General features: G+C 47.1%; 1 protein-coding gene across 1 annotated transcript in view; it reads left to right on the forward strand.

The window, feature by feature from the left end:
- Positions 1-17,678, forward strand: part of IGF2R (insulin like growth factor 2 receptor) — a 99,770-nt gene that overhangs the window by 31,149 nt on the left and 50,943 nt on the right. Inside the window, exons 5-10 of the mRNA XM_025422683.3 lie at positions 5,045-5,177; positions 8,182-8,311; positions 10,002-10,107; positions 12,752-12,914; positions 13,078-13,252; positions 14,081-14,184. Coding sequence (XP_025278468.3) covers positions 5,045-5,177; positions 8,182-8,311; positions 10,002-10,107; positions 12,752-12,914; positions 13,078-13,252; positions 14,081-14,184 — 811 coding nt within the window. The remainder of the gene's footprint in view (positions 1-5,044; positions 5,178-8,181; positions 8,312-10,001; positions 10,108-12,751; positions 12,915-13,077; positions 13,253-14,080; positions 14,185-17,678) is intronic.

The raw sequence follows: 17,678 nt of genomic DNA on the forward strand, positions 1-17,678 counted from the left end.
CTTAGACGACAGGCTTTATGGGTTGGTTATTCTCACATCACTCCATTAGTTTTATGTTCTGAAGGGTTGATTTCAAAGACTCTTTTAGGATCTAGGAACTGAAAATGGGAGCAATCCGTTATTTTCACTGATGGCCCAATACGATGTCATTTAAGAAGGGTAAAAAGGGAGGAGTTTGTTTTTAAAAAATAAAGCTAAATTAAGTTATAAATAATAAATGATCAGTGGTTTTTCAAATGTGGCAGTTTGATAGGGAAGTAGAAGAGGCAAAATGTTGCCTCCCGGAAAAGAGCATAAGGAACATTCAGAGAGAAAGAAGTTCCAAGTGTGGAAAGGGTGAAGGTATAATGTACAATGAAACTGATCTGGAGGTGACAATGTCAAATGAAACCTTGAATTTTAACACTTCGGTTAATGAGTCTCCTGGTATATGGTTAGTGGCAGGAAAAGCATCTGAGAACCACGGAGGGGTGTGCTTCCAGATCTCCTGTGGGACCTCAGACCTCTCCGTGCCCCACAGATGTCCTCCTGGGCTCTGGTTCTCCAGCTCGGTAGTGATACCCATTTTTCCTGTTTGGACTGAGCGTCCCGTTGCCTTGCTGCTTTGCTGAACTGACAGTTGTGTCTCCCACTACCTGGGGGGTGGATATTGCTTTGCAAAATAAATCCACAAATAGTTACTTGTTTTCTGTTTCTTTGTGTTGGAGGTCAGAAGTCACAGACTACAGCCCCTGGGCCACAGCCTGCCCCTGGCCCATGTTTGTACAGCCCCAGAACTAAGAACACTTTTTACATTTTTACAGGATTGTGAAAAAAGCAAAGAACAGCAACAAGAGAGACCTGTGTGACTCACAGAGCCTAAACTAATTTACTTTGTTGCTCTTTGGAGGGAAGTGAACAGGGGCCTCTTGCTCTTAATCAGTTTTTGGTATATGAGGCGAGAGAGATGGTCTATGTGTTTTCTTAAAACAGTGACATTTAATTTCTCTTCGAAGCTGACCTAAAGATGCACAAGAAATGTGTGCTTTGTTCTCAGGGATACTCCCTTTAGGTCTGCGGGGCAACCGGGGCTCTTTATTCGTGCAGTTTTCATTTATTGAGGGCCTGTCGTGGGCTCAGAAGTAGGATTTTCATTAAAGTTGGAGAGGGCTCTTGCTTTTGGAGAACCCACAGACTGAGGCCACAGAGGGCAAGTCCTCGCTCACGACCTGGGTCCGTTCTGCCTCAGGGACAGAGAAATTGAGCCGGGAGGAGCCGGAGAGCGTGGTTGCTGCTGAACAGCCGCCCGGCACCCCCAGCAGTTCAGAGGGAGCAGATTTCCTCTTGTCTGTCTTCAGCAAGATTTGGTTACATTGTTACACCTCGCAGGCTCTGGTAGCACTTCAAAAACTGTAGTAAATGTTTTATGTTAGAAAAAAAAAATAAACCCAGATTTGGTTTAGTGTCCCTAGAGTCTTGATTTCTGCACCTCATTTCTGTTGTCAGTGGTTTTGTCCGATTTAGAGTAATTGGGCGGGCAAAGCTCATGATGGTTCCAGACGCTGCCTTTACAGACTGCCCGTATAATGCTTGTTTAGTTGATTCTGGTAGGGTTGTTGTTGTGTGTGTTTTTTGTTTTTGTTTTTTAAGATAGTAATTTCTCTAAAATATTTTGGACATACGTCCCCTTACTGTAGCGCTCTGGGGAACACAGAAAATTCAGGACTGACATGCTAGTGTTCTTACCAGAGTTACATAAATACAGTTAATATACGTACAGCACTAACTAGGTTGATTCACTGTGTGGTGTGTGAAGCTGGCAAACGACCTCCTTCCCCGGCGGCTACATTCCTGCTCTTATGAATGTCTCCATTGCTCTACTCAGTGGAGCAGGAAGTGGGGAGGACTTTCCCCAGGAGCCTTGACTGTTTTTCCGATGCATGCTCCAATTCTGTGGGGTGCTGTGTTAGGCGTGTCTTCTGTTCCTTCCTGGAGGAGAGAGCCGGCCAGAAGTTGCTAAAACTGCCTCGAGTGGGGGGTCTGTGGACCTTGCTTACTGGAATCTCTTTAAGTCTTTTGGTGAAATCGAGCTAGTTTAGAACTACGAGCTCTTTCACACGTGGTCCCGGCTTTCCTTCCCAGCCTGCTCCCTCCTCTCAGAGACCTTGGTCTTGTAGCTAGAGACTTGCTCCTTGCATTGTGTCCCACACGCCACCCGGGTCGCTCCCTGCTGGAGTTGATGTTTCTGTGTGATGATGGCAGACTTTACATTTGCAGGACATTGGAACCTGGTCCCAGTATGCAGTAATACCTTTAATTTTGGTTGCTTTTCTGCAGGATGCAGTGTTAGGCTTGGTGCCTGGCTTTCTGACCTTGCTGGCTTTGTGTGCCTGTGCACCCCCCCGCCCTGGGATAGACGCCAACCTCTTCAGTCATCCTCGGGACCACTGATCCGCTGTGGATGTTGGGAGAGATTGCTTTAAGGGTCTGGTTGAAATGAGTTCATGAGTCCCCTGGGGCCGGGAGGAGGTGCCGGTTGACTCGATCCATTAGATCACTGTGAAATCGCTGAGAACCAGACTGCGGAAAAGGGTTAGTAGGTCAGAGCATTCCTGCAGATTTGATAGCATCTTTCTAAGAAAAACTTGTTAGCTACATAGTAAGCAGTTAACTTTTGTTATATATTTAGATCTGCCTGTGAATAGCTTCAGTCTAACAGACAAAATTTTAGGAAAATCATCCTTAGATAGTGATGAAACAAATTAGTTTGAAATGATTGCCGAGAACATGAAGTTTGGGATACTCTCTGGCAGGGTGATTAAAATGATAGTGTATTATTTTGGAAATAAGATTTAAAGGGATGTTTCCCTAAAGACATAGCAGTAGGTGGTGTTAACCACATGAGCAGGGTCTGTTTTATTCTTGAGCACATCTCTGGACTTGACTGCTTTGCCTTCAGAAATAGACTTTGTAAAGCACAGGCTCTTCCAACTGTGATGGGTTCCTTGAAATTTTAAAAATGAGAGGACATTAGTTCATAGAGCTGAGAGATCATAAGTTGGAATCCAGTAAGGGCTGGATTAGATGACCAGAGGGGGAACTTGTCTTCATGTGTTACTAAACAGGTGTTTGAGGCACCCCTGTGAGGTTCTAGGCATTATCCTAAGCCCCTTGCTTGGGACTACAGGAGTGACTAAGTCCCTGTCTTCAGGGAGCTTACCCACTCGTGGGAGGAAGCTGACAAGTCAGCAAATGGCAGTGCCTGGAAATACACATCAGTGCTATGAAGGAACATCATAGCATAGCCGGGCCCACCTTGAACATGCTCAGGGCACTTCCATTAGCCTCTAGTTGGGCAGAATCATCTAGCACAAAGCCTATTCTATAGTAAAGTGTTGAACATCTGATGTAATTTATTGAATGTTGTATGGGTGCAGAATCGTTGTCAGTGTGCTGTTTACCCCTGTGGTCGCCCACTGATGGAGCCGCTGCTGCTCAGAATCAGAGACAGGGTCCACCTGCAGATCATCAGCCTGGAGACAAGGCTCAAATTCAAAATTCCAAGTATGGTTTCTACTGAATGCATATCGCTTTCATGCCACTGCAAAGTTGAAGAACCATAAGGTGAAGCACTGTAGGTCAGGGACCGTCTGTTGATCAAGGATTCAGAACTGACAGGACTTGCTGATGGTTTGGAAGGTAGAATGTTAGGGTCTAGGGTGATCTTAAGGTTTTAGCTTGAGCAGCCGGCTGAATGCTGAGATGGAGAACCCTGGAGTAAGAGTAGGTTTTAGGGGAGAAATCAAAGGCCCATTTATTTTTTTAATTATTATTTTTTGATTTATTACTTATTTTTTAATTTTTATTCAATATTAGTTAACATAAAATATATTATTAGTTTCAAGGGTAGAATTTTTTATATTTTATTCAATTTAGTTAACATATAGTGTATTATTAGTTTCAGGGGTAGAATTTAGTGATTCATCAGTTGCATGTAACACCCAGTGCTCATTTTTAAATGTTAAATTTAAGATGCTTTTGAGTATGTAAGTGATAATGGGACAGTAACAACAGTTATGTGGGCTTGATGGGAACTGCACCCAGAACTTTACAGACATTAACTCATTGAGTCCTTACAACAACCCTCTGAGCTATGACTGTTATTTCCATTTGACACATGGGGAAACGGAGGCACAGAGGTCAGATTGGCTCATGGTCATGCTAAGTGTCAGCAACCAGAGTTTGGATCCAAGCATCCTGTCTCCAGAGTCTGCTGATAAACAAGATCTACTGTGGTTGGCTAGGAAGTCTGGAGTTGGGCAAGAGACATACATTTGGGAATCATTGGTTGGCGTCGAATGACATCACTAGGGGAATGGGTGTAGACAGGGAAATGGCCTGAGAAGTCAGGTGTGGAGTGCCTGCCTCTGCATTAAGAGTTAGAAGGGAGATAAGGAACGTTCCCAGGAGGATGAGAAGGAGCAGCCAGCAGGTGGAAGGAAACTAGGAGTCTCTAGGGGACCAGGCAGCAAAGGGAAGAACTGGTAGGGAAGGGCCAGTGGCATTTGAATGCCGCTGTGAGCAAGGCCAGGGGGAGGCTGAGAATGCACATCGGGTCTGACATCAGGTGGTCAGTGGTGATGTGGTGGGAGTGGTTTTGGTGTGGTGGGAACAGCAACCTCCCATGCCCACATGCAGGAGAGAATGGAAAAGGAGGAAGGGGGGGTGGATGAGGAGGAACCAGTCAAGTAATTTCACTGTAAATGGCAGATTTCTGGCATGAGGGCCATGGGCAGTGTAGAGGGGAGGGAGGACATCCGTAAGCTGGCAGTTACTATAGCATGCCAGTGGAGATGGGACAGGAGGGAGGGAAAGATGGTGGTGCTAAATGCAGAGCAGCTGAAGCTCTCATTGGCCTTTGCTTTGTTTCTTTTGTCTCCGGGTGATCTCATGGCCTCCCCTAAGCAGTGAAGACTGGTGTTAGACGACATTGGTCAGAGGCTCTGCCGAGCTGGTAGCCCAAGGAGGTGCATGTTGAAGACTCACTTTTTCTCTTCTCTTCTAGGTGCCATGCTATGCATTTGATGGAGAGCTCAAGAAGCATGATTTAAATCCACTGATCAAGATTAGTGGGGGTTACTTGGTGGATGACTCTGACCCGGACACTTCTCTGTTCATCAACGTTTGTAGAGACATAGGTAGGTTTGGCAGTGGTGGTGGTGAAGGATTTCTTAGAAGGCTTTAGTATCTTTGCCTTTCCACTGCTACTCCATTTGGATATCCATGTCCCTGAGTAGGCGCTCTAAGGAGGCAGGAAGATACTCTGTGCATAACCCCACCCCTCAGCCCCCAGTCAGTTTTGGTTCCAGTGCAGATTTTATGTAGTCTATTGGTCCATTTCAGTGAGTTCTCTTTGCCAGACATTTTGATTCCAGGATTCTCAGGTAACTGACTTCCAGTGAGATGGTGGGAGAATGAACGCCGTGGGTGTGCTGGGCGCCCCAGACCTGCCGCAGCATGCTGAGTCAGCCTTCCAGGGAGGGGCCGTGAGGAGGATGGCTTAGAAGCCGGGCGTTGTGTAACTTATGTCTGTGGGCTTTGAGTTGCAGGCCTGCCTGCGAAAGGGGGAGAAGAATGGTCGAGGGACCTTGGGAACTTGGTTGTGTTGCGTATTTTGGCCTAAGCCAACTTCTTGCCTGGCATTCTCCTTAGGTGCCAGAAGTGGTGGGAGAAGCTTGGGTGTCTTTGTTAAATGAACTGAAGATTGTAAATGATCTTTATCTAAATAGAGCCCTAAGGAATTTTACCAAGTCTTTGTTCTGTCAGAACTTTCTAGAACCTAGCTTTATGTGTTTTTTCAGGGCTAGGGGTTGTTAGTCCCGTAGGCCAAGACTTTCCATTACTCTAGCAGCAGTTGTGTCACAAGTCAATCTTGCTGGTAATTAGCAAATAAAAAGATCATTTTTAGTGTTTTCTTTATGTCCCTGTTTCTCACATAGTACATGGAACTTTGGCCTTAGGAAAGTTTGGAAAAAATACTAAAAATAAACTGAGTACAGGAGGGTGTGGCTGGGTGGTAGGTACAGGAGTTTACAGTGATTCTTTGAATTGTACAAGTACGTTGTGTACCATTTTGATTATTTCTTAACAGTTTTAAAACGTGAGTATATGACATACGTGCTTCAGTAAAAGTGACCAGTGATAATCTTAGATTTTTTTGTGTGTGTGTCAGCTCTTCGCATCATTCTTTTTTTCTCCAAGGACAGCTTTTAATGTTCTTTTGGAAAAAAGCGGAGAGACAAAGTCTGTGTCTTAAGTGGGTCCGTAGCTCAAGTTGGATTATAAAGCTGAAGAATCTTGCAGATTATTGGATTCATTTTAGTTTAGGAAACATTTAGATTCCTGGTTTTTTTTTTAAATCATTTTGAAGATTGTCTGAAATTGGTGGAGATATTCTTTTTTTTTTTTTTAAGATTTTATTTATTTATTTATTCATGAGAGAGAGAGAGGCAGAGACATAGGCAGAGGGAGAAGCAGGCTCCATGAAGGGAGCCTGATGTGGGACTCGATCCTGGGACTCCAGGATCATGCCCTGAGCTGAAGGCAGATGCTCAACTGCTGAGTTCTCTTTGCGAGACATTTTGATTCCAGGTGTCCCTGGTGGAGATATTCTTATACAAGTTTTTTTGTTATTCTGATTACTGGCAGTTTGGATTAAACTTTAGTGATTTTGACTCACAGTAATTTTTTAAATTTAAGAGTTTGAAGTTAAATAAAGTTAATATACTAGTTTTTGTCTAGACATTCTCCATCCCCAGGAAGTTGTCTTAGGCCTCAGACCCTGTTTGACATTGACCCTGAGAACCTCACAAGCAGCTGTGGGTTTGCTGCTGTATGCCTAACTCTGCACACTCAGGGTTCTTTCTCGTCTCCTATTTTTGCCTTTAGTAAACTAATGCTGTGGGGGCAAGCAGCACAGCAGGTACTCAGTATGGACTAAACCCACCCACCCTTATGAAGATTTGAAGTACAGCCTTGACCACTGCAGGGGGGCACTTTCCTTTTCATCAGCTGGCGCCGCCTCCTGTCAAACTGGAGAAGATATGGCAACCCTCCCCCTCTGATTGATGAGGCTTTTGTTAAAGACCGGGCTGGGCCATATTTACTCATTCATGGGGGAAATATTTTTTGAGCTCCTATCACGTGCTAGGCACTGAGTCACGGCCCTGGATGGAGCTTATAGTTGGGTGGCACATGCCTGGTAAACCAGTAAACCCTCTGCCGTGGTAGATGCCAGCCATGGTGCAAGCAAAGCCACGGGTCATCTGAAGTCTGGGCATTGTTCTAGGCACATCAAGATGTCCTTCCCCAGACCTTTGGGCGGGGGGATGCACCTGCAATTCTATAGTTGTATAATTAGAGCAAAGTTACAGAGATAGCAAGTGGTGGTGTTAAGAGATTTCAACCCAGAGCGGTCTCTAGGTTCTTTCCATGAATTTCCTCATCTTCCCACTGATCCATGGAGTGCCTGCATCTTCTAGTTGGTTTATAGTTTGGAGAAGGGGATTATGCTCAGGTTAGTGTATCTTTAGGAATGGGGATACCGGCATTCCTTGAGTACAAATTACATTATAGTCCCTATTTCTTTTTTATTTCTTTTATTTTTTTCCAAAGATTTTATTCATTCGAGAGAGGGAGAAAGAGAGCACGAGTGTGTGTGTGTATGGGGGAGGGGGGTTGGGGCACAGAGAGAGGGAGAGAGAGAGAGAGAGAAGCAGACTCCCTGCTGAGCAGGGAGCCTGATGGGAGGCTCCATCCCAGGACCCTGAGATCATGACCTAAGCTGAAGGCAGACACTTAAAAATCTGAGCCACCAGGCATATCAATAGTCCCTGTCTCTCAGGTACCTCTTCCCTACCAGTGCAAACCAAGTGCTTTCTAGTCTTGCCTTCACTTCCCAGCAGCTCTGCAGGGCAGGCAGTGCTGTTCTCACTTCATGCATCTGAAGAGGTCACTGGTGTGCCCAGGCCTCTCTTAGAATGGGGCTGAGTCCTAGCTCCTGTTTGTTTCCAAACTTCTGCTACTTTGTGTTATTTTGAGGACCTTCAAAAATTCAGTAATTGTTTTAAAGGAACTTCTGTGCCTTAGGTTAAGTGTGATTGATTAGCAGCTCTGATGTCCAGTCTGATGGATGTTTTACAGACTCACTGCGGGACTCAAGTCTACAGTTGCGTGGCTGCCCCCCCGGCACTGCTGCCTGCCTGGTGAGAGGGGAGCAGGCGTTTGATGTTGGCCAGCCCAAGGGAGGACTGAAGCTCCTGAGCACGGACAGGTGAGTCTGCACTTGCTGTGTGCTGCCTGAGCAGACCTTGCCGATGCTTGTGACATCATGAGTCATTGCTGCTGGTCACATAGGCCACTTTGCTTGTTGATTTTCTAATCATTTGTCTTTATAGCCCCCCCCCCAATGTATATTGCGATGCAACTGTATGTATACGTGTGTTCAGTTCATGAAATAACCCCTACCTTATGGTGTGTTCTGGTATTTTCCATGTCACTCATGAAGTTGCTTTTGTGTCCTTAGTTCTGTTCTTGGAGAACACCATCTCCCTAGTCCTCTGTTCTTGGAGAACACCATCCTGGAGGGGCAGTTTGCTGGTGTGCTTTCTGACTGGGGCACCGCCCGCACCCTAGTTCCAGCAGGGAGTGGCGGGGGGGTTGTTTCTTATAATAAGCTGTGCTTTTGGCACATGCTCTTCTACTGCCTTCATACCTTGAATTATCAGAGGGATGTTTTTCTACAGTGTGTCACACCAGACCACGTCTTAGATCATGCTTTAGATTCCAGGGGGCTTTAGTGGACGCCTTGTTGTGGCTTGTTCTAGCATGGAACGGGTGATGTGTCAGGGCGGGTGCTTCTGTCCATAAAAGACACTGGAGCATAACCTAAATTTAAAAATGTTTGGGAGGTTTCTATATGTGTGTCTGTATCAGTTTGCCAGGGCTGCCTTAACAGTGCCATAGACTGGCTTCAGCACAGAAATTTATTTCCTTTTGGTTCTGGAGGCTAGGAGTCCAAAATGTCAGGAGAGCTGTTTCTCCTTAACTTGTAGACAGCTACCTTCCCCGGGCTGTCCTCATGTCTTTTCCTCTGTGTGTCTGTGTCCTGGGCTGTCCTCTGTTTATGGACACCAGTCATTTCTGGTTAGCTCCATGCCCCTGTCCCCTGTGCTCCCGTGGCCTCATTTTTGCTTCATCACCTCTGTATAAACCTTCGAATACAGTCATATGCAGAGGTACCAGGGATTAGGGCTTCGGAATGTGAATTGTAGGGGAACACAGTTCAGTCCATCCCACCGTTCTAAGTGGCAAGTGGGTGACTCCTCACAGGGGAGAGGGGACTTTGCAAAACACAGGCATTGAGTGAGAGCTCAAGCTTGTCTTCAGAGAAAAGGAAGGTCATTGTTTTCGGCTGTTCTGCGGCTGGCCTTCGCCCTGGGAGCAGCAAGCACGTCCTGCAGGGAGACCCACACGCGCTGTGGTGGCCCAGGCTCCTCCTGGCTGTGGGAGGTCACGGTGGCCGGGGCCCTTGGCTGTCTTCAGCTTAAAGGAAAGAAGATCTTGGCTTACACTTACGAGTTATTGTTTGGAGAAGTGGTCGTGCAGCCGTGTGGCCAGAAATGTGCTCGGCCTACTCGGCTGTGTTTATTTTTTCTTCGATCGTTTATAGTTTTTTCTTATTTGTCTTACTCGAGCAGCTTTTCTTAGTATTTAAATTTACGTGTTGGTCATTTTATTTATTTTTAAAAAAGCAATTAGCATTCATTGAAGTTTACTTAAAAACAGGTTTTTTAAAAAAAGTGAAAATTAAGGTATTTTGTACTACAGTTTCCTTTATATTTTAGTGTTAATTCTGTTACCCCTTCCCCTCAAATGAGCGTGCTGAATGCCCAGGGCAACAGATCAATTTGAAGGGAACTCCTACTTCTATAACACTCATTTTCTCAACATGTGTCATTCAGGCTTGTCCTGAGTTACGTGAAGGAAGGGGCTGGGGAGCTAGACTTCTGTGACGGTCATAGCCCAGCAGTGACGATTACGTTTGTCTGCCCGTCGGAGCGCAGAGAGGTGAGTGTCTTGTCTTAGGAGGATTAATGGCAGCCCACGTTAGTGGGGGCTGTTGAGGCAAGCACATCTGAGGGGGGGTAGGGCGGTGGGTCTGGAGGCAGGAGGGCGTGAGCCGAAAAACGATGTGGTGATGGAATGTCTGGGAAGACGTGATTCCTGGGATGGACTCTCTGGCATGTGTGAGGGTCTCAGGGGCAGCAGCTTGGTGTGTGCTCTTTCTCAACAACCTGGAGGGGCCCCTACGTTCATCGAAGCAGGATGGTGTTTTGTTCTACTTTGTGTGAGAGGATTTTAAGTGGTTCGTGGAAAGCTTTTTAAAAATTATATAGTAATGCTGGTTTGAATGAATATTCGAAAAGCCATGTATATAATCTTAAACCTGTGATTTCCTAGCTACTTTGTTAGGATGAGGCAAGGTAAAAATAGCTAATTGGTTTATAGAAACAGTAAGAAATGAGTGGAACAGATGGTATGCAGACTGAGTGGAGCTTCTGCAGGCCAGTGTCTGGGGTTTGGGGGCCATGCAGGTAGAAGCGTCCCGGCCAGAGGGAAGGTTCTTATTTGAGGGTCTTGCAGTGGAGTGTTTCATCCCCTCCTCTCATGCTCACAGGCGGGTCCCTGACCCTGTCCTCGTCCTCTGGCTGTTCACTCACTTCCAGCACACTCGTAAACTCCTTGAGGGTAGGGCTGGAGTCTGCTTGTCCTTGGGCCCGTGCCCGGCACATTGCACGTGTCCGTGGCTGTTCGAGTGTTCTAGCAGGTGCGGGGTGCTGATGGAAGGGAGATAGCCTCTGGGGAGGAAGGGCAGGGCTTTCCTCTAATTTATTTCTGTCTCCTCATAATAGAATGATGGAGGAGGAGCTGAATTCTTTGGCGAGGGAACCGTGCTCCCCCTCCCCACAAACAAACATGGAATTTGGTCTGGTTTCGGGCTGGCAGCTGGCCCGTTTCGTGTGTGGGGGATGTGGAGACAAAAGTGCAGTCCAGGCCAGCTTTCCATTTTAGGTCTGCAGACTTGCAGGGCCACGTGGCGTCCGCCTAGCACAGATCAGCAGTCGACGTTAGTTCTGAAGTACACGTTGGGGGGATGTTTACGGGCACTTGCCTTTTGTGCCTGCAGACGTGACTTGAAATCTTTCAAGCCCGATGAGACGTCCTAAGCTGCCGGGGGTCTTTAGTGTTACCTTTTCCTGCTTGTCCGTTCAGCGACAAATGGTTCATCCCACCACAGCGAGGGGAATTAGGGCATTCCCTCCCTTCTTTTCCGTGGGATGCAGGGCACTTTGTGGCATTAGCAAAGGAGGCCGGTTTGTGATATGTGGAGCCAGAGGTTCCATTTCCAGCCTCACCGTTTGCGGACAGACCTGGGTGACACATGATACCTTAGCACTTGCGGGTTCCTTTAAGCCTTTACTCAGGCTCATTGAATGCTCTTAGGAGCTGGAATTTGAGTAAATGTTCCCCATATCATATAGATCTTTTTAAGAAAAGCTGTGTTGAATTGACATACTGTAAAATTCGCCTGTTTCAAGTACAACGAAATGGTCATTATTAACAGAACATATTAACAGAATTGTGCAACCTCCAGTACAATCCAACACGAGCACATTTCCATCACCCCAGAAGAGACCTTGTGCCCTGGAGCAGTCACTCCCCACCCCACCCCCAGCCCTGGAGACTGCACTGGGTCACTCCCCACCCCACCCCCAGCTCTGGCGACTGCACTGACTGCACCTTGCCCTGGGGGGAGGGAGGGGCTTTTGTACCTGGCTTTGCTCACTTAGTGCTTGGCACTCCATCACTCGGGGTCCCACTGCCCTAAGCCGAGTGGTTAAACCTCGATTTTGAGTCACCTGGACTTGCAGCTCTGTATCGTACTAATTTGTGGCCCGTGTTTGTAGCCCTGGCACTTTGTACTGTGCTTGGCACATGGCAGGCACTCGGGAGATGTATGCCGCGTGGTGTTGCCTGGAAGCAGAGTGGCTATTCCTGGTACTAAGACTAGTGAAACCTTTCTCCCGAGGATGGTTCACGGGTGACACTACTCTGTTCGACAGTGATCGCCTCCTTCCCCATCACACCAAAGACTAGCATCTGAGCTCCTGTTTGTAAAAGCAGATCTCTGGCAGCAAAGTGGCATAAGTCGGGTTTGTAGTGGGTGATGCCCTGGCTTTCCCCAGGGGCAGGAGCAGATTTAAGGATAGGTGAGGTGTGCCCAAGACCCCATTGACAACCTGAGAAAAGGGGTTACAGACCATTTCCCCAGATACACTCATGCACAGTGATTTCCACTCAGCTTGGGGGTTTGACCAGCTCCTTTCAGCTCTGGTTGAAAGGAGGGAACAGACCCAATGCCTTCACAAGTTATGGCTGCTTGCAGAGGTTGTGGCTATTGGGTTGACGTTGAGTCCAGGCCAGGCTCACTGGCTGAACCTTGAGTGTGACTCTGAAAGAGACGAGAACGGTTGCAAGTAAACAGGGGTTGTTTTACACCAAGTGAGCGCACAATGTGAGGGGCAGTTATCATTCAGAAACAGCAACAGAAGCACATAAAACCCAGCAGCGTACCTTTGAGCTTTTCAGAAGCATGGAGAATTTGCATTTAAGAACATTAATTTTGCTCCTTTCAAACTGTTTCTAATAGGGCACCATTCCCAAGCTCACAGCAAAATCCAATTGCCGCTATGAAATCGAGTGGGTCACCGAGTATGCATGCCACAGGGATTATCTGGAAAGCAGAACCTGCTCTCTGAGCAGCGCGCAGCATGACGTCACCATTGACCTCCAGCCACTCAGACAGGACGGAGGTGAGGGGCACTTTGAAGGGGAAGTTGTGGGGGGTGGGTGCACCTAGCCTCTGCCACTGGGTGTTTCAGAAGGGGGTTCAGGTGTGCCCGAAGTGTGATCCCCTCAGCCTCTAGCGCTTGTGCACGTAACCGAACCTCTCCTCATCTGTTCTCCTTTCTTTAGCTTCATTGTCCCCTTACTACACTTCGGATGGAAAGGAATATATGTTTTATTTGAATATCTGTGGAGAAATCCAAGTGCCGTTCTGTAGTAAGAGAGACGCCGCCGTTTGCCAAGTGAAAAAGTCGGATTCCTCTCAAGTCAGAGTAGCAGGAAAATACCAGAATCAGACCCTCCGGTGTGTAAACAATAATTTTCAAGTGCATTGTGTCTGTTCTTGTGAAACATAACCGACTCTCCTTGTCTTCTTCCTCCTTCCAGTTTCCATAAAGTGCAGGCAGGTCCTGTGGAGCCCACATTCCTGCATGTTTGACGTAGGCGAGTTGCCATTTGTCACTGATCCTGGCTTTCCCAATAAGACTATTTCTGTGAAAACTGCTCATTGTATTATCTATTGTGTGTAGGGAATCACGGTGTAGGAAAGGTATTTGATTAGTTTACAGTCGATTCGGCCTTTATTTTAAAGTGCGTGTTCCTGAGGAGTTCCGATTTTTCTCTGGCAGTTAGAGAATCTAAAATGCCGTTAGCATTACATGAAAGTTTGAAATGACTAAAAAAAAAAAAAAAAAAACATTCAGTACCATTCCTGTTGGTAGTTATCTTCGCAAAAGTGTTAGGAAAACGTAGCTCTCTGCAAATGAGTATTGTGCAGGATTCCTCAGGTAAGACTGTTTATGGCAGTTGCTAGATAAACTCTGTGTTTCTTGGGTCTTATTTATTTTGTACAAAATCCAAAACAAGAGTGGAAGAGTTTTCATGCTCACAGCAAAACCTTCAGTCCTTTCTTCCAGCCAGCTATTACTTTGAAGTACGCGGACGACAAGCCCATACATTTGGAACTCATTTCCTCTAGACGTTTTTCCCCAGCTGGCCAGAGAGCTTGCTGTTTTATGTCAGTACTGATTTGTTGATGGTATGCAAAAGGCTTAATGTAGAAACGTGTAACAATTCAAGGTCCTTTCCTGGTTCTACCAAACCTGTGTGTGTGTTTGTTGCAAACATCTAGATACTCTGATGGAGACCTCACCTTGATATATTTTGGAGGGGACGAATGCAGCTCAGGCTTCCAGCGGATGAGCGTCATCAACTTTGAGTGTAATAAGACCGCAGGTGAGTGCCCGGCGATTGTCCTCGCCATGGGAGCATGTGTGTTCATGGCATGGACCAGGCAAACATTCTCCTTTGGACAGGGCCACCTCTGGTCACCAGACGAGGTTGCTGTGTTGTAGCGGGTAGGAGTACCCCTGCCACCCCGCCCCACCAACGACACACACATCCTGTTTCCATTTTCCCCTGCTCTCTTGTTTGTTTTGGGAATGGGCCCGGCACTGGGCTTGCTGGGAAAGCATTTCTGTCTTGAATTCTGGCTTGCACCGAAGCGTGTGCGGGTCCAGCAGTGTGGGTTTCCTCACCACCCTCGAGGGCTGGTCACTAAAAGAGCTCTTCTTGACCGAAGTGAGTTTCAAGATGACCCTTTCTGCAAACGGGCAGCCCCGTGGTAGAGGCTGGATGTGGGGATTGCAACAGGTCACAGGGCAAATTTAAGTGGAACGTTTGGTTTTTCTGAGTGTTGAAGAGAAGCTTTCTTTCAGTCATAGCGGCATGAGCATTTCAAAAAACTGTGCTGCTGTCTGTATCTTGGAAGATCATGGGCACAGTCCATGTCTGGAGGGAGGTGGTGGGGGTCCCATCATCACCAGAGAGCCAGTCTGTCGGCCTCTAGGCTGTGAGCCTAGGTGCATGCAGGCGGACCGAACCTCCACGTGGAGCTCTCATTTCGGAGCTGGCCCTGTTCCAGTCTGGCTGTACAGCCGCAGGAGCTCGAGAGGCTGCCCCACCCCTGAGGGTCTTTTTGGCTATTCGTTCTGTTTGTTTTTTGTGTTTCTATGGCAGAGCTTTGACCAGTGGTCATGAGGCAGGTTCCTATGTGATTCACCAGGGGCTTGGGGAGAGGCAGCTGCACACGACGTGGACTGTGCTCTAGAAGCTCACGTCTGCGACGGTGAAGGGGGTTAGGGCGGTTGTGATTGGCACCGGGCTCTAATAAATTGCCTTGGGAGCAGGCAAAGAAGGGTCCTGGAGTAGAGCAGTTGGGAAGACTTTAAATCAAAGTGCCGTTTGCCGTTTCCAGCAGCCCCCTGCTGTCCCTGGCCCCCTGGCTCCCCTGCCCTCTCACCATTAACTCTGCTTATCTTCTTGGAGCGTGCGCTCTGGTCTCACTCTGGAATTTCTTTGCTGGCTCTTTTTTTTTTTTTTTTTTTTTAAGATTTTATTTACTCATGAGAGACACAGAGAGAGGCAGAGACACAGGCAGAGGGAGAAGCAGACTCCCTGTGGGGAGCCCGATGCGAGACTTGATCCCAGGACCCCAGGATCACAACCTGAGCTGAAGGCAGAAGCTCAACCACTGAGCCACCCAGGTGCCCCTTTGCTGGCCCTTTTGATAACTTCCACGTTCAAGTGGATTTGTTCCATATACGTTTGTCTTGTATATCTGCTGAGACCCTGAGGCCTTAGGATACCGTAATGGCTGTACCCTTTACAGGCATTTAGACTGGAAGCCTAGACGGGGAGACAACATGGGGCCTGTGGTGCGGGTCACACAGGCTGGACCAGGGTTGTGGACAGGTTCTGCACCCAGGACTTTGTCAGGAAGGTGGCACCAAATCAGCGGTTTGGGGGCGAGGCAGTGATGAGGATCGAGGCTGCTTGGTGAGCTCTGTGGGGCCATGAGGAGAGGAGTAAGCCAGACACTGAAGTTGGGCAGCTGTGGGGAACTGTCTTTGCGGCACAGGGAGTAGCTCGTGCATAGGCCTGAGTGTGGGCAGGTGTGAATAGGTCAGAGCTTCGCACTCAGAACATGGCTAAAGAGGACTATAGACTGGAGAGTGAGAAGCTTGTATGTCCTGCAGAGTAGCTGGATTTTCTGTAGAAGGTAGCATAGATCCCCAAGGCCTTGGGGTGGGGGGTGAATGACTGTGTTTTGGGTGCATCTCCCATGTTGTTTGAATGCCCTGCTGCTCTCTCCAGACTCCCCATCTTTCTTCCACCCTCCTCACCTCCTCAAGCTCTTAGAGGAACTGTCTCTGAAGTCCAGCTCTACTGTGTCCCCGGGCCTGGGATGTGCACCCTGCTTCTTACTCTGTGTGCCCAGGCCTTGGGACCCCGGGGTGCCCACCCTCCCCTGCTGGCCAAGCTGCTTTGCTGTTGGCCAACTTCTGTGCTTCACGTCCCCCTCCGACCTTGTCATTACCCCTTTTGGCCCCGTTCTGTCCTGGGCTTTTTATAAATGACTTGGCTGAGATCTTTGCGCGCGCACTGATCTCATGTGGGCATGCTGGGAAGATAGAATAATGATCTAAAAAGATCCCAGCAGGTGAGGAGGATATTGAGAAGGGTACATAGTCTGTGACTGCTAGGGGAGAGGCGCCGACACTCAAGCCTTGTGCTGGAACATGCCGATGCCTCAATGAGCCAAAGCTTGAAAAAAAAAACCGCTAACGGCCATTTTTTCCTCTTTTATCTTTATTATTAAAGATTTTTCAAACACACAAGTAGAACATTACAATGAGAATTTATCTGCTTGTCACTTTTTACTGAACAGTTGCTAATATTTTGCCAAATTTGCTTCATATAAACTCTACGTCACCACTGATGGTTCATAACATTCCACCCCACCTCCATTCCTCCCCGTGACCCAGGGCCTTTGTCAGACCTGACAGGATTCACAGAGATGTCCTCATGCCAAAAACCCAACGTCTTCCTAGGCTGTTCCAGTTAGGATGGTGGCAGGAAGGCCAGACGGGGATGTTAGATGTTTTGTGAGAGGTTTTGAGCTTGTTCTCACACTGGAGTTGGAATATAAAATATTTACTACTGCTCCCAGCTCTGTGATTCAGTATTTCAAATTTCAGAGCAAACTGTATGTACAGTTATTTCGTTATTATTTTGTTCAGGCTTAAATTTAGAGTTCTTATTGAAAAATCCCTCGGTGGATTTTGTTTGGATACGTGTAATAATGTAATTTTGGTATATGAATGAATGTTAACTGGTTATATAATATAATGTGGTTTATAGTTTAACTTGGATGTTCTAGAATTATTTATGTTCATAAATCTAGAGCTCACACGTTTTGAGACACAAAGGTGCATACATTTGTTCTTTCAGCCTGTATGTGCATACACCTACATACAACCTTTTGTTTTAGCGACTTACATCTAGTTTGCTGTAATGCAGTACTTATTGGTGATTGTATCAGATAAGGACATTAAATTGTGTTTTTGGAAGAGCGATATATTGGAGCTACCCACAAATTTAGCTGACTCATTACGTTAAAGATTTCTTTAGTGCCAATGCAGGTCACTGGAGGGACTGGCAGCGGGGCTGCCTTGTGTTTCCTTCTCATCTCGTGTTGTTGCTTTCTGTAAACTTGTCCTTGAAGGACTCTGCAGAATGGGAGCAGCATTTTGTCAAAAATGAGCTAGAACTAAGTGGGATGTCCCAACCTCAGAGGCAGGGAGGCTGGGAAATGCAGCTTAGCTGTGCACCCAGGAGAATTAAGCCATTTTGGTGAGTAGGTAGCTTTGTCTTCGCTGCAGCATGAC

Source organism: Canis lupus, chromosome 1 (genome assembly GCF_003254725.2).
Source record: "Canis lupus dingo isolate Sandy chromosome 1, ASM325472v2, whole genome shotgun sequence".
Taxonomy (NCBI): domain Eukaryota; kingdom Metazoa; phylum Chordata; class Mammalia; order Carnivora; family Canidae; genus Canis; species Canis lupus.